This window comes from Aquarana catesbeiana, linkage group LG13 (assembly GCF_042186555.1).
Source record: "Aquarana catesbeiana isolate 2022-GZ linkage group LG13, ASM4218655v1, whole genome shotgun sequence".
Classification (NCBI taxonomy): domain Eukaryota; kingdom Metazoa; phylum Chordata; class Amphibia; order Anura; family Ranidae; genus Aquarana; species Aquarana catesbeiana.
Genome location: NC_133336.1, coordinates 121,920,039 through 121,945,180, shown reverse-complemented (window position 1 = coordinate 121,945,180; position 25,142 = coordinate 121,920,039). Strand labels below are relative to the sequence as shown.

At 45.6% G+C, this 25,142-nt stretch overlaps 1 protein-coding gene across 2 annotated transcripts in view; it reads right to left on the bottom strand.

Annotated features, from left to right (window-relative positions):
• Window positions 1-25,142, bottom strand: part of SEC23A (SEC23 homolog A, COPII coat complex component) — a 248,004-nt gene that overhangs the window by 192,063 nt on the left and 30,799 nt on the right. Inside the window, exons 7-9 of one of the 2 annotated variants that reach the window (XM_073609690.1) lie at window positions 11,849-11,884; window positions 10,796-10,940; window positions 9,394-9,552 (exon numbers count right to left, since the gene is read on the bottom strand). In XM_073609690.1, the coding sequence (XP_073465791.1) occupies window positions 9,394-9,552; window positions 10,796-10,940; window positions 11,849-11,884 (340 nt within the window). The remainder of the gene's footprint in view (window positions 1-9,393; window positions 9,553-10,795; window positions 10,941-11,848; window positions 11,885-25,142) is intronic. The other variant, XM_073609691.1, reaches the window with a different exon arrangement.

Here is a 25,142-nt window from a genome sequence, read left to right as displayed (position 1 = left end):
ATCCATATTACACTGCGATAGCACTTTCTCTATGGGGCTAATTTTAAACCCCTCTTAGCATCCATAAGATTCCTTTTAGCCAAATGGAGGCACTACTGAATCTCTTGGCTGGGTCATTTAGCATCGATTAAAATTGCCTAAGATTCTGTCTTGTTTCCTGACCCTACCGATTCCCATATCTCTGAAACACCTCCGGAGCTTTCAGGTGGATCTTTTGAATTTAAATTTGAACCATAAACAGCATAGGATAGCCCTATCAGTCCTCTAAGAATGATGGGAGTCTGGCCTTTCCCAATCTCATACGATACTATTATGTGGTACAATTGAGGGCAATAGCCTTGTGGGTTGTATATTCGCTGGACTGAAATAGAGAAATTGTGGTTGGCCCCAAACCATCTGGATAAATTATTGTGGTATGCAGATGTGTTAATGCCTTCAACCTCTTTTGCACTCTTTGGCGTTGTTACGCAATCTTTGGAGACAGCCGATACCTATGTGGATATCTTCACATAGGTTGGACTTGATGGACTTGTGTTGTGGACTTTTTTCAACCTCACCCACTATGTAACTATGTAAACACTCCCTCCAATCTGAAGCCTCTTTAATGACAACCTTCCACTATAACCCTAAGATGCAGAAAAGTCTCACCCACCAAATGATTTCCCCTTGGTTGGCGAGAAATGCATTTCATTTTGGCCACCTAGTTGACCCCATATCGCGCACACTTCTACCCTTTGAAGAACTCAGAGGGAAACATGATTTGCACTGCAGAGCCTTTTTGGATACCTTCAAATAGGCCATTACGCAGGGGGCGTGGCCTGACACTGCATGGCGTAGGACGCTTCTTCTCTGAGCTCCGACGATTGATCCTGTTTACACCCTAATCCTGTGACTCTACAGTAAGATGATTTTGGACCCAGACTGGCTCAGATTGACACCCCTAACTTCTGCCATCATGTCCCCCTCAAAAGTTAAAAAATCCGCAGCGGCGAAACTAGCGCAGTACCGCTGGCAGGACAGAGAGGACACTGAGGAAGATGGCGACGCCGAGAAGGCGGGAGGGGAGCGAGGGAATGGAGACACAGACAGGCTGCTGGAGGCTATCACACTATGCCTGGACCTCCCTCACTGCTCAGATTGAGGAGGTCAAGATGGACATCTCCTTAATCAGGCAGGACTTTCAGAAACTCCGCGACCAGGTCAAGGAGACTGAGACCCGAATCAGCACCGTTGAAGACATTCTCCCTCCATTACAGGCCAGGTCGGATCACATGCAAAGACAGATTAACCAGCTTCTTGCCAAGCAAGATGACATTGAGAATCGGCTGAGGAGGTGTAATGCCTGCTTCATCGGTCTCCCAGAGGGGGCGGAAGATAAAAACCCGATAACGTTGCTTGAGCACCTATTTGTAACCACATACGACCGAGACGTGTCCCCCATGCTCGCAGTCGAGACAGTGCATCAAATGCCTGCTAGACCTCTCCCCCCCGTACCTTCATCGCTAAATTCCTAAATTACAAGGACCCGGATGCTGCTCTGAGGCTGGCAAGGGATAAGGGCAATAATCCCCTCGGGAACATCAAAGTGGCAATTTTCCCCGACTTCTCTGCAGAGGTACAGAGACGACATCAGGGATTCATGGAGGCCAAATGCAGGCTGCGCAGCCACCACTTAAAGTACTCCATGCTATTTCCCGCCCGCCTGAGAGTGAAGAATGATGATCGTGTGCTTTTTTTTTTTGAGGATCCTGAAGAGGTTATCACCTGGCTGGAATGCAGAATTGCCCCTGAAAGAGTAACCACACACCAGATGAGCCAATATGGTGAGATACTTTCTCCCCCCCTTTTATTTTCCACACTGCTTGGATCACTATAGTTCTCCTCCTTGTTGCACATCTGCCCTGGCCCTTACCTTGGGTTAACGGTTCTGTCTAGACTCACTTTTACCAGGTCATGGTGGCACATGGAGCCCTATATCTCCGGTGGACGCACCGCCACAATTAATGCAATGGAACCCTCCAAGTGACAATCAAGGAACTGGTATTTTTTACAAAATATGAGTCGAATTACTGTAATTCATTACCCCCGGGGGTCTTTTTCACACCCCTGCACTTATTTTTCTAATGGAGCTATGGGGACATGTTATGCCTCGTACAAATCCTGGATTTATTTCCGACGGATGATGGCTCAAACTTGTCTTGCATACACACGGTCGCACAAATGTTGTTGGAAATTCCAATTGCCAAGAACATGGTGACGTATAACACATACGACGAGTCGAGAAAAACGAAGTTCAATAGCCAGTGCGGCTCTTCTGCTTCATTCCAAGCAGGCGTGGAATTTTGTGCGTCGGAATTGTGTACACACGATCAGAAACAGATTTTGTTGTCGGAAAATTTGATATCCAGCTCTCAAATTTTTGTTGTCGGAAATTCCGACAACAAATGTCCGATGGAACCTACACACGGTCGGAATCTCCAACAACAGGCTTACATCGAACATTTGTTGTCGGAAATTCTGACCGTGTGTACGCGGCATTAGACCTACAAGCCGCATGCACCCTGCAGCGAGTTTTTGCCCCACCAACCACTGGGAACCATCACTATGCGGATGGGAATAGAAACTGGGACTTGATGAAAAACAAATGTGCGGGGCGCGCAATTCAGCTCCATCCTAATCTTTTACAGTGGTGGCTGATCCAGCGCCACTATTTGACCCAGTGGTTAAGACTGTTCCACATTCTTTTCTTCTACTCAAAGGATACTGTTTTTCCCAGTTGGCAGTTCAAAGTTAAGGGATTATGCCTGCACATGTTTGGGTGGGTGTAGGGCGGGGAGGGGGTTGTTTAACGGTTATTTTTACAATTTTTATGTGTACATACAGTGCTCCAGGAGCAGGTAATAGGAAAATGTATACATGTTGGATGGTTGTCACATACATTGTTTAATTCCTCGCTGCTCTTCTGTTTTGGTGATCTCTATACCCTATTGCTAGACCATATATTGCGTAATAAAGTGGTATATTTAAACTGCAGTGTTATGGCATCTATAAAATTGCTCACTTGGAATGTAAGGGGCCTGCGCGAGAAAATGTAACGCTCGGCAGCCCTTACATTCCTAAAAAAAAACAGCGAGCAGATGTGGTGGTGCTGGTTGAGACACATGTCGAGGGGAGACTCCAGATGGCCCTCCGTCGCCCCTGGGTTGGGTGGGCGTATGATTCCACCCACACAACTCATGCTAGGGGTGTCTCAATTCTAATAGCCAAATCGGTACATTTTGAACTATGTGAGGTACTCACTGACCCCCAGGGCCGGTATGTATTCCTTCATGCTAAGCTATACGGTGAGCTGTTCCTTCTCATGGCCTTCTACATACCCCCTCCTTTCAACACAACGGTGGTCATGGAAGGATTTACTTTTATGGCTCGCCACCCCACAATACCAGCAGTATGGCTGGGTGATTTTAACACCACATTACGTCCCACTCTTGACAGACTCCAAACAGCGCAGGCACCAGGCGCATGTGCTGACGAGACAAAATTCTCAAAACTTATCTCCACCTTTCACCTAATAGACACGTGGCGACACAACTTCCCACACACACGGGCCTACTCCTGCTTCTCCCCCTCCCACAATTCTATGTCCCGTATAGATTTCATCCTTGTGTCACACACCCTAGCACCACGAATCTTAGAAACCGCTTTTTGCCCCAGGCTACTATCTGACCATAGCCCATATTGGGCCACCCTAGGTATCCCCATAGATAAACCACTGAGGCCCTGGTGCCTAAACCCGTTCTGGCTCTCACTGATGTCAGAGGACGACGAGCTCCTAGACCAATGGAAGCTATACTTTTCAGAAGATGACCAAACTACCTCTATTGCGGCAATTTGGGACTCATATGCCTGTACGTCCCTGATCTCACACATAAACAAAATTAAATCGAACTCCGTTGATGCCTTTGACAGGGCTGTAGCAGAGCTGGCCTCCACTGAACAAGAATACGCCACTAATCCTACCCCAGCAACAACAGCCCAACTTAAAATGCAAACCAGAGTGGTAACTCAACTGCAATTTACAAAGGCCTGAAAAAAAGCTTTTCTTTACTAAACAAAAACTGAACACGGGGAAAAGGCAGGCAAGCTCCTAGCATACCTAGTGCATAGTTAAGATAGACCCCCCCCCCCATCGTCATCACTCTACATGACCCGGGAAGCCGACAGATCACAGACCCACATAGCATGACCTCTATGTTTAGAGAATTCTTTGCAGATCTATACAAGGCGATGGTGACAAACCGACTCGAGGACTGCTTTCCTCCACAGTATCACCCTCTCTTAACTGACGAGCGACCAAGTTGACCTACTTGAGGAACCCCTCACTACGCACAAAATAGTCACTGCGATTGCTAGCTTTGCCAGATCCAGATCCCCAGGCTCGGATGGCCTCCCCATCGAGTTTTACTCCCAATTCAGCAAACTATTACCCCCACACTACTCGCTCTCTATAATCACCTGTTTGAAACCTTCACCCTGCCCCCTCTATGAGAGAGGCAACGATAGTCCTTATCCCCAAACCCGGGAAAGACCCAGGCTACCCTAAGTCCTATCGTCCCATATCTCTACTACAAGTAGATATAAAAATATTAGCCAAGGTGCTATCCCTTAGACTAAACAAAGTCATTCTGTCCCTAATAGACGCGGACCAAGCATGTTTCATGACGGGCCGTAACACTTCATTCAACCTCCGTAAACTGTACATCAATTTACAAGCCATGCATGCAGAAGCTGGGTCATAGGTGGTGGTAACTTTAGACACGGCAAAAGCATTTGATTCAGTGGAGTGGGAGTATCTCTGGAGCTGCTTGGAGGGATATGGATTTGGACCAAAATTCATTAAATGGTTCCAGCTGCTGTATCAGGCGCCCACGGCCAAGGTGGTGGCCAATGGCTGGCCGTCTCAGATGTTTGACCTCAGTAAAGGCACGAGACAGGGCTGCCCTCTATCACCACTACTCTACGCCTTGGCCGCAGAACCCTTAGCCATCTCCAATCCGAGCTAATCCAGAGATCAGGGGGCTATGTTATGCGGCACACCCCAGTATACCTCTGAAACACTTCAAATCCCTCGAGGCCCTCCTCAAACCCTTTGTTTGGGGAACCAACAGACATAAACTGGCCTGGCAAGCGCTTAAAAACCCCACTGACCTGGGGGGCACTGCCTTACCTGACTTTAATCTATACTATATTGCGTCCCAATTGTCCCAACTTTACCACTTGGATAAGACAGACAGAGAGATTCTTCCAGCTACTCTGTCCTAAGTGGGCCCGACACACTAAAGACTCAATATACGCAATAGCGATGGGCTCTAGTAGTACAGGACTAGGAGACGATAGAAAGACTCTAATATACCACTACAGACGCACATGGGATTTAGCCTCCTCCAAATTAGAAATACCGCAATACAACGATTATACTCCACTGTGGCATAATAAAAGTCTGTCGGAATCTCTACAACTGCCCGACGCGGACCTCTGGTCCACTCATGGCATTCTCTATCTACATCAGCTAACTGCTGATGGAAACCTCAAAACCTTCACTACACTTAGAGAAGAATTTACACTCCCTAACCACATGCTCTTTAGATTCCTACAAGTAAGACATGCGGCCCAAACTCAATTCCAGGTGCGTGCCCATACCCCCCCCCCCCCCCCCCCAATCTACACCTAATGTTATCATGGCAATAGTCAAGAATACAGATCCCCGAAAACTAACATCGGCCTTCTACAATATGCTTTCCACCCCAGTATCTACCAAATTAGCATATGGCCTTAAGCCCCGATGGGAGAGAGCGGTAGGCCCTCTGGAGGATGAGGAATGGGAGGAAGCCTTGGAATCCTGCAAGGCTGCCTCGCCCAAACTCTCCGATAGACTGACCCAAATTTACATAATTCATCAGGCATATCTCACCCCCCTCAGGGTTGCTAGGTATAAAAACACCCAATCTACCTTATGCCAGATGTGTGGGAAGGAGGTGGGCACCTTTATTCACCTATTATGGTCGTGCCCCAAAATACAAGGTCTTTGGACGCAAGTTGTTACTTTTCTTCATGACACCATGGGCTCTCCGGTAGCATTGGACCCAAAACAATGTCCAATAGAGCTGCTCCTTGATACTATTGATAAATACACAAAGATGTTTCTACAGGAGACGTTGTTCTCAGCACGGAAGGTTATAGCCAAGAACTGGATGAGATCCCTACCCCCTAAATTTGTGGAGTGGAAGGTGGACGTAAACAATACTTTACCGTACAAAAAATGTATGTATGTTAACAGAGGATGCTCAGCCAAATACAACAAAATCTGGGATCACTGGCTGCAAGACTCCGACACCTGTTCATAACATAACCTGTGTCTGTCTCGCCATGTAAGCATCCCACCCTATGCCTCTCATATCACCGTTAGTATAGGCAGCACTTATCGACAGCTCCTGGAGCAATCTTCCCATGTGATTGTAACACTTTGAAACCAATCTTGGACATGTATGTAATTGAATACTTCACACCTGCAAGATATGTTTTATATCCTGGATGTATGTAATACCATGTATGCACTTTTGATTCAATAAAACTTTGTTTTAAAAAGAAAATACGCCATTACGCTTTATCTTTCGCTCCTAATCTCCAGTTCTCTAAACTGACCCCGTTTGAGCAAATAGTCCTAGCTGGTCTTTCTCAAAAAGGCCTAATCTCCGATATCTATCAATTATTAAATGAGTATAATGTGGATACTCAGGCTAAAAATAGGTATATGCTCAAATGGGAGCAGGCCCTTGGGGAAGAATTTTCCACAGAGCAGTGGAGGACTATATGGTCTCGGACGGCTAAAAGCTCTATATGTATTCTTTATAAAAAGAGAACCTGTACAAGGTGCTTTTCTTTGGGTACATGACTGCAGCTCACCTATAGGGCATATACCCCTCAGCTTCAGATGGCTGTTGGCGCCGCCGTCACACATTTATTGGCAAAGTCCACTTCTGCAACCGTATTGGCGCTCGGTCCAAGATCTTATTCAGCGATTGTTTGACTTGGACATACCCCTCAGTCCAAAAATCTTTTTATTAGGGTTGCTTCCTCCCAGTTTATCCAGACTAGCTAAGAAATTAACACACAGCCTAACAACGGCGGCTTGATGCTTGGTAGCCCTTCACTGGAAGCAACAAGTGCCGCCGTCCTCCATTGAGCTTTACGCCAGGATTAAAGGATGTGGAGATTATGGAATCTCTCAGAGCGCACCTGGCAAACAAGGCAGCACTCCACAATGCGGTTTGGGAGCCTTGGCATTCGCGAGAGGACCGCCTGTGAGGCCCCACAGTCTTTTTGTTCGCTTTAATGTCAGTGCTTTCTATTTTACCCAGGAGCGAGGAGCTACAAAACTGAATTTCTTCTTGTGCTTTCTTTTCCTCCTATCTTTGTAGTTTTCTGGATATTCTGTGACATATTTCAGTTGGAAACTAGACTCCTATTTTAGGGTCTAGTGTTACTCTGAGAGATTTGTCTCTGAAGTAGGTTTAAATAATGATGCCCACACATTTAGACTGCTCTTCTATCACGTTTGTGTAATACAGGGGGTCATTTACGAAAGGCAAATCCCCTTTGTACTACAAGTGCAAACTACAAGTGCAAAGTGCACTTGAAATTGCACTGAAAGTGCACTTGGAAGTGCAGTTGCTGTAAATCTGAGGGGTAGATCTGAAATGAGGGGAAGCTCTGCTCATTTTATCATCCAATCATGTGCAAGCTAAAATGCGTTTTTTTATTTTCCTTGCATGTCCCTCTCACATCTACAGCAACTGCACTTCCAAGTGCACTTTCAGTGCAATTTCAAGTGCACTTTGCACTTGTAGTGCAAAGTGGATTTGCCTTTCGTAAATAACCCCCACAGTCTAGAAGTTATCTATTGCAGTCCTACTGCACAGGTTTTAGTGCTTATGTAGACTTGTGTATGATCTCTGCAATGATCTGTTCTGGTCTTTTAAAATGGCTAGTGTCTGTCTTTTTGTTTTGAAAAAGAGAAATTTTACCTTTAAAAGCTTTTTAAACCTGTACTACCTAAAATTTCAAACAATGGGTGCTAGATACTAGCACCCAAACAGACGCTAACCTCAGTCATTAACAAGATGGCATTTATGCGACAATTTAGCAAGACTGAGTCTGCAATAACAGAGCAGCGTACATTTCTACGCCGTTCGGGATTGAGCCATCAGTGGCAAAGAAGATTTGTCATTGGTATAAACAATTTTGGGCGTTTACGTAAGGACGTAAGGTCCAGGGCGACCACGCACTTTAGGGGAAAATGAATGTACTTTGAGCAGTTTTGTTTACAAATATTTATGGCCCTTTCTTTTTGGAGGGAAAAACTGTTATGGGACATTTCTATCTTGCAATGCTGAAGGACTGGCTTTTCCCACAATTTAATGAAGACTCTGAAGATTTCATTTTTCAGCAAGACGGAGCACAGAGACATTGGCACAAAATTGTCTTGATGTTGGATAGGTCGAACTGGACCCCAAGACTTGGAACTACACTCTTGGCCCCCAAGATCTCCAGACATTACACCGTGCAATTTTTTCTTGTGGGGATATGTAAAACAATATCTAAAAAACCCGCAAGCAAAAGCCAGTGGGTAAGGAGGAGGAGGTGGGACTTTATATGAAGCCAATGGTTTGCAAGCCGACACAAATGTAAAACACATTGATGTTCCACCATTACCCGTTGACTAGGATGTGCTCAAAAAGAGAATCACGGCTGCAGTAACTTCTTCGGAAGAAGACACGCTCAGACGCGTTGGGGACAAATTCAGCTATTGTCTTGATGGGGCACATAGAGCATTTATAACATGGTGAGTGAAACCTGAGGACTTGCTTAATAGTTTGTAATTTGTTATGTAACTGTAACACATTTTCATTATTAAATGTAACTATTTGAAATAGGGTCACTCTTTTTGAAACACACTGTATAAATAACATACAGTACCATTGGATTGGCAATTCTGTTTGACCTGGTTTGTAATCCAGTCAGCCCGGCCACACTGAATAATTTAATTTCACTACATTTTTTTGTAAACATTGTGCATAACAACTTTCCATGTCAAATGCAAAAGGAGGAACATTTTTGCAGCAAAATTACAAGTGTTACAAAAAAAATACTGTCCAACTATTGTGAATTAGGTTGCACGTGTTGGTATCACATTGTTCTGGTATCTGTTTCATCATCGTCCTGGAACCCCACACAGATCTGCATTCAGTGGCAGGGGCAAATGTGGAGCTGATGCCCATCAAAACCAAATTCCAAGAGGTTTGTGAAAACCCGAGCCAAGAAACCAGGACTCACCTTTGTTGCCTTTTTCACGTACTTTGCATTGTCCTTTTCAATATCATGCCAAGAACGGATGGGAGTCTTCAGATCATCCCCCACAACCATACCAGGGCCTTGTGTGGCTGGTCCTCCAATGAACATCATAATCCTAGCCCCAGTATTAGGAAAGGTGCACTGTTTCAAAATAAACACAAATCATGACCGATATTAGACTGTCCTAAAGACAAGTTACATGCTTTTATCTGGTGAAGGAATAGGTGCATTGGTAAAATACCCAAATGCCCCTAAAAGAAATGTGTCAGAAAATATAGAGAGAATGAAAGCGGAGAAAGATTGAAAGTTATTCCTGCTTTTAAAGACATGTGCCCTATCCTGAGCCTTGCTTCAATATTCAGTGAGCCAAATGATCTAGAATAAACACTTGTATGTTAGAAGTTGTTCTTAAAGTGTATGTAAAACCTAACGAGAAATTCTCTTTTGGTCTGTCAAATATATAACTTCAAAAGCATTTTGTTAAATCTGTTCAATAAATGCTAAAAAGAAAACCTGCTGATTGGTTCAAAATTCAGAATTGTCCTGTACACATATTCTGTGTCATCTCGAAAAAGTCTAATAATTACTGGTTGTCCCTGTTCTTATCTTGGGCTACAGAATACAGCATAGGACACCATATCCCCAATGAAAATTTCTTCAGCACAACTGTAATTCAGTCAGCGCTCACATTAAACTGACTGTAAAACTCACCGATTTCAACAAAAACAGTTGCCATATTGTCCAAAACCAATACACCAGCATCTCCACATCAGTGTGCATTCAGCTAAAACAATGTATCTGACAGTGTTCCTGATAAAAAAAAAGTCTCATTTCCAAAAACCCTGATAATATTAGTATTTATAAACAAAAAAAAAATTTTTGTACTTGCAATGCATTTACAGGGATGAAATATGGGAAAATGGGAAAATATTGCAGGTATGTGCTGCACGTGTCTTGTTTTGTCTTTTTTTCCTTAACATACACTGACTTTTGTACCAAGTCAATGGCTCAAAAAAGCAGCGACTTAATGGTAAAGATGATGGCCCCTATGCATGAATCCTTGATAACAAGTCAGTAGTGCAAACACGTATATTTCTATCCTTACGCTATCCTTTTCATTCACCTAAGCAGATAAAGTACAAATATAATCCTTCCTTTCTCTTGCCATCCTTGACAACTGGACCAAAATTATTAAAAGCTTGACTAGTTCAATTTTCCTTATTACCCACAACATAGTTTGCAGACAGTGCAACCTGTATTTAAAATGTGCACATTCCCTAGAATAACTTACATTACAACAAAGTACAGCATAACTCACAATGTGCACATTCAGAGGAAGAAGTTCAAATTTCATGCATAGATGACTGGAGCATTTTGTTGTTACCTCAAGAAGTCCAACTGCAATAGAAAGTGCCGCCCCTGAGGATCTCAAAGGTCTCTTGCTCTGTGGGACAGGCCATGGATCTCGCTGGAGCTCTCCCAAAAGGTCCGTAAGATTCATATCAATCTTTTGAACTGGCTGTAAAAATCTGAAAACGAATAGCAAACGAATTACTAGTTAGTATGCACAAGATCTTAACATTTATAATGAAAGTTTAAAAACTACAGGGGTCAGTTGATATTCTAGAATGCTTCAATAGTGCCATGTATAAGGATGGAGGGTTCAGCTTAAAGTGGTTGTTAACCCACTTTCACCACTTTATATAATCCTCCTCGTTTCCTAATAACAGGATCTCCTGTCTCTGTGCTTTTTTTAAAAAAAATGCCTCCTTTACCAGAATTCAGAGCGGTTCTCCGCGATCATGTGACTGGCCAGCTCTCTGCTGCTCCTGTCTGACAGCTGCAGCAGTCGAGGCCGAGATTCCCCCGCTGACATCAGTCGGGAGGAGAGGAGAGAGCTGACTAGTCACGTGATCCCAGGGAGACGCTCTGGAATATGGTAAAGGAGGCATTTTTTTAAAATAAAAAACACAGAGAGGCGCACCTATAATTAGGGCACAGCGAGGATTATATAGGACAAGAAAGGTTATTTGAGCAGCAGGAGGGGAGGGAGTGCACGGACACGAGCAGACAGACAGGGAGGGGGGGGGGGGGGGGGAGCACAGAGAAGGACAGAGCAGGGCTGCAGCTGACAGAGGCATGTAAACTGAACACGGTGCCAGGGCTCAGCAGCCATGATATACCATGGTCAGTTTGCAGGAGGGAAGGTATAGCCAGGCAGGATCACCCAGGTTTTCTAGGTGATACAGGGGGCCAATTTACACAGAACAAGCACTGTGCTGTATAACATGCTTAAAGGGAACAGGATCTTTTTTGTTTTGTTATTTTGGGTTAACAAACACTTTAAAGGAGGTATTGATGAATAAACGAAAGGGTGACGGCTGTTGGGAATTCAAGAACAAATAAATCTAATACAAGGAAATGTATGAAAAACAACCTCTCAATTGAGGTGGCAGCAAGTCCAAATGGAGTCCTATTTGAGAAATGAAACAAAACCATCAAATGCGACATAATGATTTACTGCTTCAGAGTTAATCAAATGATGGCCACATATAATACAATCTGATTGCACAACCTCTTCACAATCTTATCAAAACAATATAATAGGAGGATACACCTAATGTATTCAACCAATCTATATCTAATCAGGCAGGCCCTTTCACTACATATATGACAGTAGATCTAAAGGATTGTACAGTGTATGGTGAGCCTAAGGCTGGCCATACAGTGCCTTGAAAAAGTATTCATACCCTTTGAAATTTTCTACATTTTGTCATGTTACAACCAAAAACCTAAATGTATTTTATTGGGATTTTATGTGATAGACCAACACAAAGTGGCATATAATTATGAAGTGGAAGTAAAATGATAAAGTTGTGGAGAAGTTTAAATCAGGGTTAGGTTATAAAAAAAATATTCCAAGCTTTGTACATCTCACGGAGCACGGTTCAATCCATCATCCAAAAATGGAAAGAGTATGGTACAACTGCAAACCTACCAAGACATGGCCGTCCACCTAAACTGACAGGCCGATTAAGGAGAGCATTAACCACAGAAGCAGCCAAGAGGCCCATGGTACCTCTGGAGGAGCTGCAGACATCCACAGCTCAGGTGGGAGAATCTGTCCACAGGACAACTATTAGTCGTGCTCGCCACAAATCTTGCCTTTATAGAGTGACAAGAAGAAAGCCATTGTTGAAAGAAAGCTATAAGTCCCATTTGCAGTTTGCAAGAAGTCATGTGGGGGACACAGCAAACATGTGGAAGAAGGTGCTCTGGTCATATGAGACCAAAATTGAACTTTTTGGCTTAAAAACAAAACGCTATGTGTGGCAGAAAACTAACACTTGCACATCACCCTTAACATACCATCCCCACGTGAAACATGGTGGCGGCAGCATCATGTTGTGGGGATGCTTTTCTTCAGCATGGACAGGAAAGTTGGTCAGAGTTGATGGGAAGATAGATGGAGCCAAATACATGGCAATCTCAAAAGAAACCCTGTTAGAACAAGAGGGTCAGCAACTTTTTTCCACTTAAAGCGGAGTTCTGCTAAAAAAAAAATAATTAATAAATAAAAGTCAGCAGCTACAAATACTGCAGCTGCTGACTTTTAATAATTGGACACTTACCTGTCACAGGGTCCAGTGATGTGGGGCAGCAAAGCCTTGCTCGTCTCCCCTTCCTCTCTGCAGCGCCGGCATTGCAAGTGTGGGCGCACGGCTGTGGCTTCACACACTACCTCTGGACCCCTTTACATCACACAGCGCCCTCCCCCCCATCTGCATATTACACAGGCCCCCCCCAGCTATGTAAGCACGGAGGGATGGGGCGCTTTAAAAAAAATATATATATATTCTTTTTAATTTTTTTTTTTACACTGTCCCTTTGAAAAAAAAATGTCTGATCACTTTTATTGCTGTCAGAAGGAAAGTAAACATCCCTTGTGACAGAAACAGGCAGTGACAGGTACACATTATGGAGGGATCTGGGGTCTATAAGACCCCAAATCTCTCTATTGCACTTAAAAGCGTTCAAAAACGCCAAGTTTGGCTGTTTTGAATACTGGAATTTTTTTTAAATTTGGCGCCTTTAAGTCTTCTGTAAACTGGAAGTGAGGTCATGACATTGCTTCCAGGTTACTAGATCCAAGACCCAATCGAAGCCGATTGCGCCCCCATAGCGAAAAACGAGACTTTACAATCACTTTAAGGATTTGCTTGAACTATCGGGGCAAGGCCTGGTGACGTCAGCACGCTCTAATGCCGCGTACACACGAGCGGACTTTCTATCCTACTTGGTCCGGCACACTTTCCGACGGACTTTGTCCGCCAGGTGCGCCGGACTTTAAAACGAACGGACTTGCCCACACACGCCGGGATTTTCCGGCGGGCTAAGTCCGCCCGTCTTTCCGACGGACTTTCGCCGGAGTTCCGGCGGACTTTCAGAATGAACGGACTTGCCCACACACGGACAAGTCCGTTCATTTTGAACGTGACTCAGGTGCGACGGGACTAGAAAAGGATGTCAATCTTGCCGCTTTTATCGGCGAGATTGACACCTTGCGAGCCCCGTCGCGGGGCATACCAGGCCCTTAGGTCTGGTATGGATTATAAAGGGGAACCCCGCTACGCCGAAAAAACGGCGTGGGGTCCCCCTAAAATCCATACCAGACCCCGATCCGAGCACGCAGCCTGGCCGGTCAGGAAAGGGGGTGGGGACGAGCGAGCGCCCCCCCCCCTCCTGAACCGTACCAGGCCGCATGCCCTCAACATGGGGGGTGGGTGCTTTGGGGGAGGGGGGCGCCCTGCGCCCCCCCCCCCAAAGCACCTTGTCCCCATGTTGATGAGGACAAGGGCCTCTTCCCGACAACCCTGGCCGTTGGTTGTCGGGGTCTGCGGGCGGGGGCTTATCGGAATCTGGGAGCCCCCTTTAATAAGGGGGCCCCCAGATCCCGGCCCCCCACCCTATGTAAATGAGTATGGGGTACATGGTACCCCTACCCATTTACCTAGGAAAAAAGTGTAAGTAATAAAACACACTACACAGGTTTTTAAAATATTTTATTAAACAGCTCCGGGGGGGGGGGATCTTCCTCCGGCTTCGGGGGTCTTCTTCCGGCTTCGGGGGTCCCTCCGCTTCATCTTCTCCCGGCGTCCGGTTGGTTCTTCTCCGCTCTCCGGCCTCTTCTCCCGGTGTCGCAGGTCTTCGGCCGGCCCCTCCGCTCTCTTCATGTAGCTCTATTGCGAGCGGAGGTCCGGACTTCTGGGCTTCTTGGCTTCTTGGCTTCTTGGCTTGGCTTGGCTTGGCTTCTATTCTCTTCCCCCAGATGTTGACACGACGCTCTCTCCGGCTGGACTGGTTTCTGAGGGCTGCGTTGTGACTTATATAGGCGGAGACCCCGCCCCCATATGATGTCACAGTCCCTGGGCATGCTGGGACTGTGACGTTTTAGGGGGCGTGGTCGGGGGGCGTGGTCGACCACGCCCCCTAAAACGTCACAGTCCCAGCATGCCCAGGGACTGTGACATCATATGGGGGCGGGGTCTCCGCCTATATAAGTCACAACGCAGCCCTCAGAAACCAGTCCAGCCGGAGAGAGCGTCGTGTCAACATCTGGGGGAAGAGAAGAGAAGCCAAGCCAAGCCAAGCCAAGAAGCCAAGAAGCCAAGAAGCCCAGAAGTCCGGACCTCCGCTCGCAATAGAGCTACATGAAGAGAGCGGAGGGGCCGGCCGAAGACCTGCGACACCGGGAGAAGAGGCCGGAGAGCGGAGAAGAACCAACCGGACGCCGGGAGAAGATGAAGCGGAGGGACCCCCGAAGCCGGAAGAAGACCCCCCGAAGCCGGAGGAAGATCCCCCCCCGGAGCTGTTTAATAAAATATTTTAAAAACCTGTGTAGTGTGTTTTATTACTTACACTTTTTTCCTAGGTAAATGGGTAGGGGTACCATGTACCCCATACTCATTTACATAGGGTGGGGGGCCGTGATCTGGGGGCCCCCTTATTAAAGGGGGCTCCCAGATTCCGATAAGCCCCCGCCCGCAGACCCCGACAACCAACGGCCAGGGTTGTCGGGAAGAGGCCCTTGTCCTCATCAACATGGGGACAAGGTGCTTTGGGGGGGGGGGCGCAGGGCGCCCCCCTCCCCCAAAGCACCCACCCCCCATGTTGAGGGCATGCGGCCTGGTACGGTTCAGGAGGGGGGGGGGCGCTCGCTCGTCCCCACCCCCTTTCCTGACCGGCCAGGCTGCGTGCTCGGATCGGGGTCTGGTATGGATTTTAGGGGGACCCCACGCCGTTTTTTCGGCGTAGCGGGGTTCCCCTTTATAATCCATACCAGACCTAAGGGCCTGGTATGCCCCGCGCTCGCCGCAATAGGAAGATTTGTTTTTCCTATTGCAGCGAGCGCGAGATGCAATACCATCCCCTCGTGTCGTATTTGGTCTGTCGGACCAGCCTACACACGAGCGGGCTTTCCGTCGGACCAGCACACACACGAGCGGACTTTCCGCCCGAAACTGAGTCCGACGGAAAGATTTCAAACATGTTTGAAATCTAGGTCCGGCGGGCTTTTGGGAAGAAGTCCGCCGGAAAAGTCCGCCGCCGCCCACACACGGGCGGATTGTCCGGCACACTCTGGTCCGCCGGACCAAGTATGCCGGAAAGTCCGACCGTGTGTACGCGGCATAAGAGGAAGATTGTACCCTGTTTGGTGATTGCCAGTACTACATCCAAGCGATCCTTAAGGGGGCTGCACTCCCTTATAGTGCAATGCATGCTATGAGTGCATCAGAGCTAGTGCACTGAAAAATGTGACTTGTCATTTCTTATGGTTTTTATTAAAGTGGTTTTAAAAGGTTCAGCATTATGTCAGTTTTCTGAATTCTTTATGAGTACTACCGATAAGGATTGTTCCAACCACCCACCAGGGGTTTCTTTAGCCCCTTAAAGGGAAAGGCCCATATTGACCTGTGGAAGGTCAGTAATGGAGGTGAGCGCATAGTTTGGAAGGTGGCGGGCACTGGAAATTGCTGTGAACCTTTTATGGGATCCATGGACCAGCCTCTTCACTAGTTTTGACTTTTTGTGCTTCAAGCTTACTTTATATCACTGGAAACGTCTATCACTAATTATCACTGGTTTAGGCATCACAGTGGTGTTTTATTTAAAGTGTCTTTTGTTGCTTATATATATTATATATATATATATATATATATATATATATATATATATATATATATTCCACACAATGTTATTTGTTCTAATGATGTATAGGACCTCACATTTAGTGTGCTTAGTGTGTCGTATTATACATTATTATGCCCCGTACACACGGTCGGACTTTGTTCGGACATTCCGACAACAAAATCCTCGGATTTTTTCCGACAAATGTTGGCTCAAACTTGTTTTGCCTACACACGGTCGCACAAAGTTGTCGGAATTTCCGATCGCCAAGAACGCGGTGACGTCAAGCACGTACGACGAGACTAGAAAAGGCCAGTTCAGAACCAAGCGCGGCACCCTTTGGGCTCCTTTTGCTAATCTCGTGTTAGTAAAAGTTTGGTGAGAGACGATTCGCGCTTTTTCAGACTCGTGGCTTTCAGATCGTTTTCTGCCGTTCAGTTTGTGCTTGTGGGTTTGTATCTGCTCTTCAGTGCGTGCAGTCAGTTCGTATTGGAGTTTTCTGTGCGATCTTGTCCGCTCGTTGCTGTTTTTCAGGTCGCTCTTCACAGGCCTTGCTGTTCTTCAGTGCGTTCTGTTACTTCGTTCTGAGCAGCCGACCGTTTTCTAGCCATGTTTCGTATGCGTACTCCTCGTAGAGTTCGTGCTGTGCGGGGGCTTGGCGTTGGGGTCCTGACCTTGACACAAGTCCAGTCCATGAACAGGGTGGGGAGGAGTTCATGGACCAAGAATTGGTTGCTTCAGCGTGACCAGTTCTGTCATATGCCTTTGCTCCGTGAGATCCGTGAGAATAATCCTGATGATTTCAGGAACTTTCTCCGGATGACGGACCCCGTATTTCACAGTTTGTTGGCTTCGCTGACCCCCTATATTAGCAGGCAGGATACCTGCATGAGGCAAGCCATCACTCCGGAGCAGAGGTTGTTCGCTACCTTGCGGTATTTGGCCACAGGGAGAAGCCTGCAGGACTTGAAGTTCTCGACAGGCATCTCCCCCCAGGCTCTGGGGATCATCATCCCAGAGACCTGTTCTGCCATCATACAGGTCCTGCAGAAGGAGTATATGAAGGTAAGATTTTTATCCTTTTATATCACATTTTATTGTATTGAATGTTTGATAATATATTGTATTTCTTCCCTCATTCCATAATTACCATGATTGTAATATGCTGTGAATGTCCCCTTTGTCCTCATGCATGCTGGATTTTTATGTAATTATTATTTTATGTCCTTCATACATATTTGCCCTTCAATAACCTCCCCAGCATGGTGTCTCCTGCCCTATATTCACCTCATGTAGTCACTTAACAATGTATTTTATCAGCTCCATAGTAGTGCTTTACCCCAAACACCCCCTAAAATGTTTTGAAATGTTATTTTTGATTTAAATTCAGGCAGAGTGGCAGAGGCTTTTTTTTGTGGTGTCCCCAAATTTTTTGTAACCCTCCCTCCCCCAACTGCTAAGTCAGCTGATCCCAATTCTCTATCTTCAATCATCTATCTGCTGACTTTGCCAAACCCATACACACTATACCCATCTCTTTAGTGCTCAGATTTATGGATTAATTCCCCAAAGCATGTAGTGCAAGGGCCTGCCTGTATACTTTCCAATGGTACTGTTTAAAGTTTTTGTATCCTATTATGATCTTGATAGGTAATAGCAGAATGTCCAAATGTGCTCAAATGTGTACAGTGTGTATTTATATCTTTGTATTATGACACTTCTTACCTGTCCAGTGGGCTGCCAATAGTGTAACTAAGGAGGGGCTGTTCCAAGTAATACCCTGTATTTAGGCATTCATCTCTCAATGAAGTGAAGAGGGTTACCTGTCCAAGAGTTCCCCCCCCCCTATAATGTTAGAAATGGCCCATGAGGGGGGAGGGGGAATATGATAGGTGTACCTTATACTTTGTTGTTGTTAAATTCCCCTTAATAAATGCTATCTGGAGGTTGCCCCATAATGTTTGTGTCTAATCTGCTTGCCAGGTTTCTGTGAAAAAATAGTAATGTTTATTGTTTTTTCCTCAACAGTTTCCTTCCACGCCACAGGAATGGCAGACTGTGGCCTCCCACTTTGCCCAGCGGTGGGACTTTCCTAACTGCGGAGGGGCAATTGATGGGAAACACGTCCACATCGTCCCACCACCCAACTCGGGGTCGTACTATTATAATTACAAGGGGTTTAATAGTATAGCGATGTTGGCGGTGGTGTCGGCTAATTACGACTTCTTGTATGTGGACGTGGGGAAGAATGGCCGGATGTCCGATGGTGGAGTCATCGCCCAGACGGAGTTCTACAGGCGTCTCCAGAATGGCAGCTTGGACTTGCCACCTCCAGAGGACAATGTTGAAGGTCTCCCATTTGTGTTCTTTGCTGATGAAGCATTTGCGCTGGGGGACCACCTGATGCGGCCATTCCCGATGAGGACCCTCACCCCGGAACAGAGGGTTTTTAATTACCAGCTGGCCAGAGCCCGAAGAGTGGTGGAGAACACATTTGGAATCCTGGCCAGCCGGTTCCAATTATTTATGACACCCATCCATATGGCGGAGTATAAACTGAACCATATAATACTTGCCTGCTGTGTTCTCCATAATTTTCTACAAAAACATTCAGCCAACTATGCTGGCTCAGTTGGGCCTGAGGCCGGAATCCCAAATACATCAACAATGACGGCACTTGAAAGCGGCCGTCCTGGCTTGCCCTCCCTGAATGCCCGTGATGTCCGGTTACAATACCTGGAGTTCTTTGCGGGTAGGGGGGCTATCAATATGCCAGACAATCTGTGACACCTTTTTCAAATAAAAAACAACCAAAAGAAATTCTTGGTGGACATTTACTGCTTGTGTTTGTTTTAGCTGACCCTGACAGAAATGTGTTGAGTGCAGAAAATGTCGTGATTGGGTAACCTTATAAAAAACAGTGTTGGCTGGTACTTCCTAAATGCAAAAACACATTTCACTACAAGTGCACTTGCAACTGCACTGAACCTGCACTTGTAGTGCAAAGAGGATTTGCCCTTAGGAAATAACCCCCATTTGTGCATAAAACAACAATTACATCACCCCAAAAGTGTTGTAGTGTTGAGACAATAATCCACACATTCTTGAGTAAGGCACTTTTTTATACCTGCACAATCACATGCGCATTTACCAAAGGTTTTTAAAACAAACCAACATGTTTGTTGTATAACAATGTTTGCAGTAGCATTATGAAAAATCAAAATATCCATTTCAGATAAAACAGGCCTGTGTAAAACCAACAAGAAAGCCAAAAAACTTGAACTTACAAAGTTCACATTAGGTAAAACCTGAAGGCTAGATCAGACATCAGTATTTAGGAACTGGGTTTGATCTAGCGTTCAGATGGGGGGAAATCACCCCTGGAAAAGCCAAATTTGGAAGATGCACACCAATTTACGAATGGCAACATGTGCTATCTGCCATCAGGGGGGATCAAGGGACGTGTTTTGGGGGAGAAAGCCTTTCCTCAATGCGACTTTATAATTGAGGAAGGTGTTGCACCCCCAAAACGCGTCCATTGATCTCCCGTGATGGCAGATAGCACATGTTGGCACACTGTGTGCATCCTCCAAATTTGGCTTTTCTAAACATTTTAAACATTTTTGGAAGATTGGACCACATTAATAAAACAGGTGATTTTGTGGGGTTTAAATTCGCCCCAAAACATCAATGATGTTATTATTTTTTTTAATAACATCACTGATTTGGTTCTGGATGTTTTGCAATTGGAGATTACACCCCATGATCTCCCCGATAAGTATCTGGGCACTTTCTGAAGTAAAGCGTTCAGGATCCCTCACATCACGATCACCTAAAAAGAGATAAAGAACAAAAAAAAGGTCTCAAAAATCTGCCACCATCCATCTCTTTTACCTGAGCCTGTGGTCGCAGACACTCACCTGTTGTGGTGCCAATCTCCACCACGTCTTCTTCTTCCTCCTGCTCTTCTTCTTCGTTTGGGGGTATTTCACCTTCTTCCATAGGTGGGGGAGTCTGTGGTCTCCTCGGATGAGGGCTGTCCTCCGAGTCTTTTCTCCCCTATGTAAAACAAAAATGGTATAATTAGCACACAGATATTTGATGGCAGAACTAGAAATAGGAAACATTGCTTGGAAGTGGGGTACAATTGTCTATTTTAGCCGAGTTCCAAGATGTATATTTTTTTTATTGCCCTTTGTCAAGCTGCAATACTTTACCTGTTTGGTACAAGCTTCACAGATGGAGACCCCCCTATAGTATACACTGGAGCACCTATGTGCCCCCTAATAAAAATGGTGTTCTGGGGTCCCACACTTGTGCTCCAGTGTCCAGATGTGAAAACAGCTGCTCAGTGTCCTCTCTTTACACACAATCTAGTTGTCATTTCATTCTAGTAACAAACCCATCTACACAAACAAATCTTTGGCATCCAAGTAGGCCCCAAAAAATGTGTGAAAATGCATATGGCCTAAACAATGGTGTTCTAGAGGCCGAAATAAAAATGTTTGATACGAACGAATAATGGGCCCATGAACATTAAAGTTGCCCTTTTAAACGTTACAATTAATAAAAGCATATGGAGCAGAACGAACGTAATAAAGACAGAAAGAATAGGAACACAGCACAACTACTTACTTTTTTGCAGCACTCTCCGGATCTTTCGGTACTGCTCTGGCTCTCTCAACTTCAGGTCCGACCACCGCTTCCTGAGCTGATCTTTAGACCTTCGTACCCCGAAATTCCGCTCTAGACTCCTGACCACTTTACCAATGATTTTTGCCTTTCGGATGTTGGGGTTGGGGTAAGGCCCATATTTTCCGTCATAGTCGGACTTCCTCATGATGTGTACCATCTCCAACATCTCCCCAAACGACATATTTGTGGCCTTAAAACGTCTCCTTCTGGATCGGGACGTGCCTGGATCCGGCCTTTCCTCCTCCTCCTCCTCGTTGCTATAATTAGCATGCACCTGCTGTAACTCTGACATCATGCTCTTCACCCACTGCGCCGAACGAAAAGGGGCGGGTAATACACTAGAAAGAACGTCAGGGGCGGGCGGAGTTACACGCACGCGCAGTGTGTATAAAGCGTAACACGCGTGCGTATTACGTACGATCTGTGAGCGGAGGAAGGAGCATTGGACGCGCCGATCGTAAGAACGAAGGTAAGAGACAAACTTGTGCCTATACTGCTTCTAGATTGAGGCCTATATTGTAACAAGATTAGGAGAGTTTTGTCTGACATTAGGCTTTGTCTTGTGTTGTGTCTTGCAGTGAACATGGATATCTTAATGAGAGATACTGACTTCATGTCACTATTCATTGATATGCTAAGTGAGCTGCCCTGTCTGTGGGAGATTACCCACCCCCATTTCAAGAACCAAGCAAAGAGGAAGGCAGCACTGGAGCAATTGTGTGAAATTGTGAAGCAGGTGATCCCCACGGCAGACATCACTTATTTAAAGATTTTCATTGGTGGCCTGAGGAGCACATATCTGAGGGAGCGCAAGAAAGTCCTGGATTCACAGAGATCCGGAGCAGCAGGTGACATCTATGTCCCCAGGATGTTGTACTACGATAGGCTGTACTTTCTGGCAGGCCAGACTGAACCCAGGCCATCCCTCTCCAGTCTTCCTTCCACGCTGCCTTCCCCCCCGGCTGAGGCTTCTGATGCCCAACCTGGGCCTTCCAGGCCGCATGTGGAGGAGCCCAGATTGAGCCAGGTATAGCATTCCTCTAAATATTTCTGCTTGTCCAATCAATGATGTTAACTAGATGTTAGTTTGGAGTACTAATTTAGGATTGTGATTGATGATGCAAAACATTACAACTATGTCCCTTTTTCATACACAGGGAAGTCTCAGCCAGGAGGTGGCCGGGCCGAGCCGGCTGGCTGATCTGCAGGTCCCTCCACCCCCCCTGAAAAGAGAAAGTGGCAGTAGGACGAGTGCCCTAGAGGAGGCGGCTATCAGATTCTTTTGGAGGGCTACAGAGGTCCTGGGAGCACCACACACCAGGCAGGAGAACATTGCTGCCTTCATAGCATATAAAATGCAGAGGATGGAGGAGGGCCAAAAAGCCATGTGTGAGGCCCTCATATCAGAGGCTCTGGAGAAAGGTATGAGGGGCCAAATTACACCTCACACACAGCTTTGGGATGGTCCTCCTCCTCCTCCCTCTCCTCCAGGTCCTCCCAGTCCTCCTCCAGGTCCTCCCAGTCCTCCTCCAGGTCCCCCCAGTCCTCCTCCAGGTCCCCCCAGTCCTCCTCCAGGTCCCCCCAGTCCTCCTCCAGGTCCCCCCAGTCCTCCTCCAGGTCCCCCCAGTCCTCCTCCAGGTCCCCCCAGTCCTCCTCCTCCTCCAGGTCCTACTCCTCCTCCTGCCACATCTCCAACTGCACAGCCACAGCCCGGAAGGAAGTGTGAAAGGAAGACCAGACAGTGATTGCCCTGGGTCCAGTCTGGTCGGCCAAAAAATGCAGCCTCTTGTGGTACCACAGCCTGGGGACACAGATGTCATGTGCTGCTATCCGGATCTCTGCGAATCCCGGACCAGACTGCACTCCCTTACACATGGACTCCTCAGGCCACCAATTTTGATGTTGAAGAATTGATGTCTGCCGTGGGGGTCCCAGGCTTCGCTAATTTCTCCTGTTGATCCAGTGTTGCCTCCCTCTTTGTTTGGTTCTGATCCCTTAATAAAGGATTTTTGTTTTGAATTATACTCTCCTATGTGTTTTACTTCAAAAATGACAGTTTGTGAGGATTCAGGTACATTTCAAATATACAATGTGAAATGAACAAGGGACACCAACAACAAACAATCTCCTTGAGATTAAATAATAAAAGATATCAATGGTGTTGGGGTAACTTGCCACACAAAACACACACAAAAATATTCTGGAGTAAAAATAAAAATAACATTGAACAAAGACCAGCCTTGGAAAAAATCCAAACATTAAAGAAAAAAAAAGGCTTAAAAACAAAAAAAAAAAAACATAAAAAATATAAAACTGTCAGATGTGACAACTAATAACAATATATTGAGGGAATCCCACTAAAAAAACACAAATAAAAGTTTGTGAGAAGTGTGTGTGAATATGAGCAGCAAAACTACTTAATTCTTGTCACATTATAAAGAAGAAGAGAGTGCGCTGTATTAAACCATTTTTTACATTGCAGCGTGACGAAAGTGCTGTATCCATTGCGAACGCTAAATTTACCAGAACGAGCTGTCCCGTGTCGGAATTTCTTCTAAACATGCGTGGCACTTTGTGCGTCGGAACAGGCCACACACGGTCGGAATTGACGCGATCGGATTTTGTTGTCGGAAAATTTTATCTCCTGCTGTCCAACTTTGTGTGTCGGAAAATCCGATGGAAAATGTCCGATGGCGCCCACACACGGTCGGAATTTCCGACAACGCGCTCCGATCGGACATTGTCCATCGGAAAATCCGACCGTGTGTACGGGGCATTAGTGTGTTTTACTATGCAGTACTAGTGGGGAGGGCTGTACCACATACAGTATCTAATTTTTTATCACTGCTTACAATCAATTAAAACACTAGCAGTTGTTCAGCAGCAAACCCATACACATATATTCACTTGAGGTTTTCTCTTTATTTTAGATCTCTTTTTGGTTCAATTTATACATTTCTTTCACATAGTCCATGTGTGTGCACATAGTAGTGCAAGGTATCAGGCACTTCTTCACTCTCTAGATGTGCCAAGATGATAGAGACATACCCAAAAAGACTTGCAGCTGTAATTGCAACGATTGCAACGTATTGACTCAGGGGGGCTGAATACAAATGCACGCCACACTTTTCACAAAATTTTGAAAATCATTTATCATTTTCCTTCCACTTCACACTTATGTGCCACTTTTATTTTGGTCTATCACATAAATAAATCCCAATAAAATATATATTTACATTTTTGGTTGCAACATGATAAAATGTGGAAAATTTCAAGGGGTATGAATACTATTTCAAGGCACTGTACATCATACATTACAAAATTTTCTTGTACAATTTTCCTTTAGATTTACCAAAACCATATAATATGAGGTCAAACCTAAACACTTTCGATTTGTATGCAATCAGGCAGGCCCTTGCACTACATAGTTGAAGGTGAATCTAAAGGAAATGTAATATTAAAATTGTATAATGTATGGTCAGCTTTAGACTGAACTTTATCATTATCCAAAATTCATAAGATAATAAACATTACTGGAACAAAAAACAGAGGAATATTAGACAAAACAGCTGACAGAACAAAGACAATAAAAAACACTAAGGCTGGGTTCACACTTATGCGAATTGGATGGGGGTTTCCCAGCATCCAATTCACATAGGAGGGGATTGTGACCGGCTCTCTATGGAGTCGGTTCACACATCTCCACAGCGGCTCCGGTGCAAACTGCACAGGAGCCCTGTGCATCTTTTGGTCCATTTCAGGTCAGAATTCAGCCAAAAATTCAGGCTGAAATCGGACCTGAAGCGGTGAATAGAGACGTACCGGACCCCCGCTGGGAGTGAACCCAG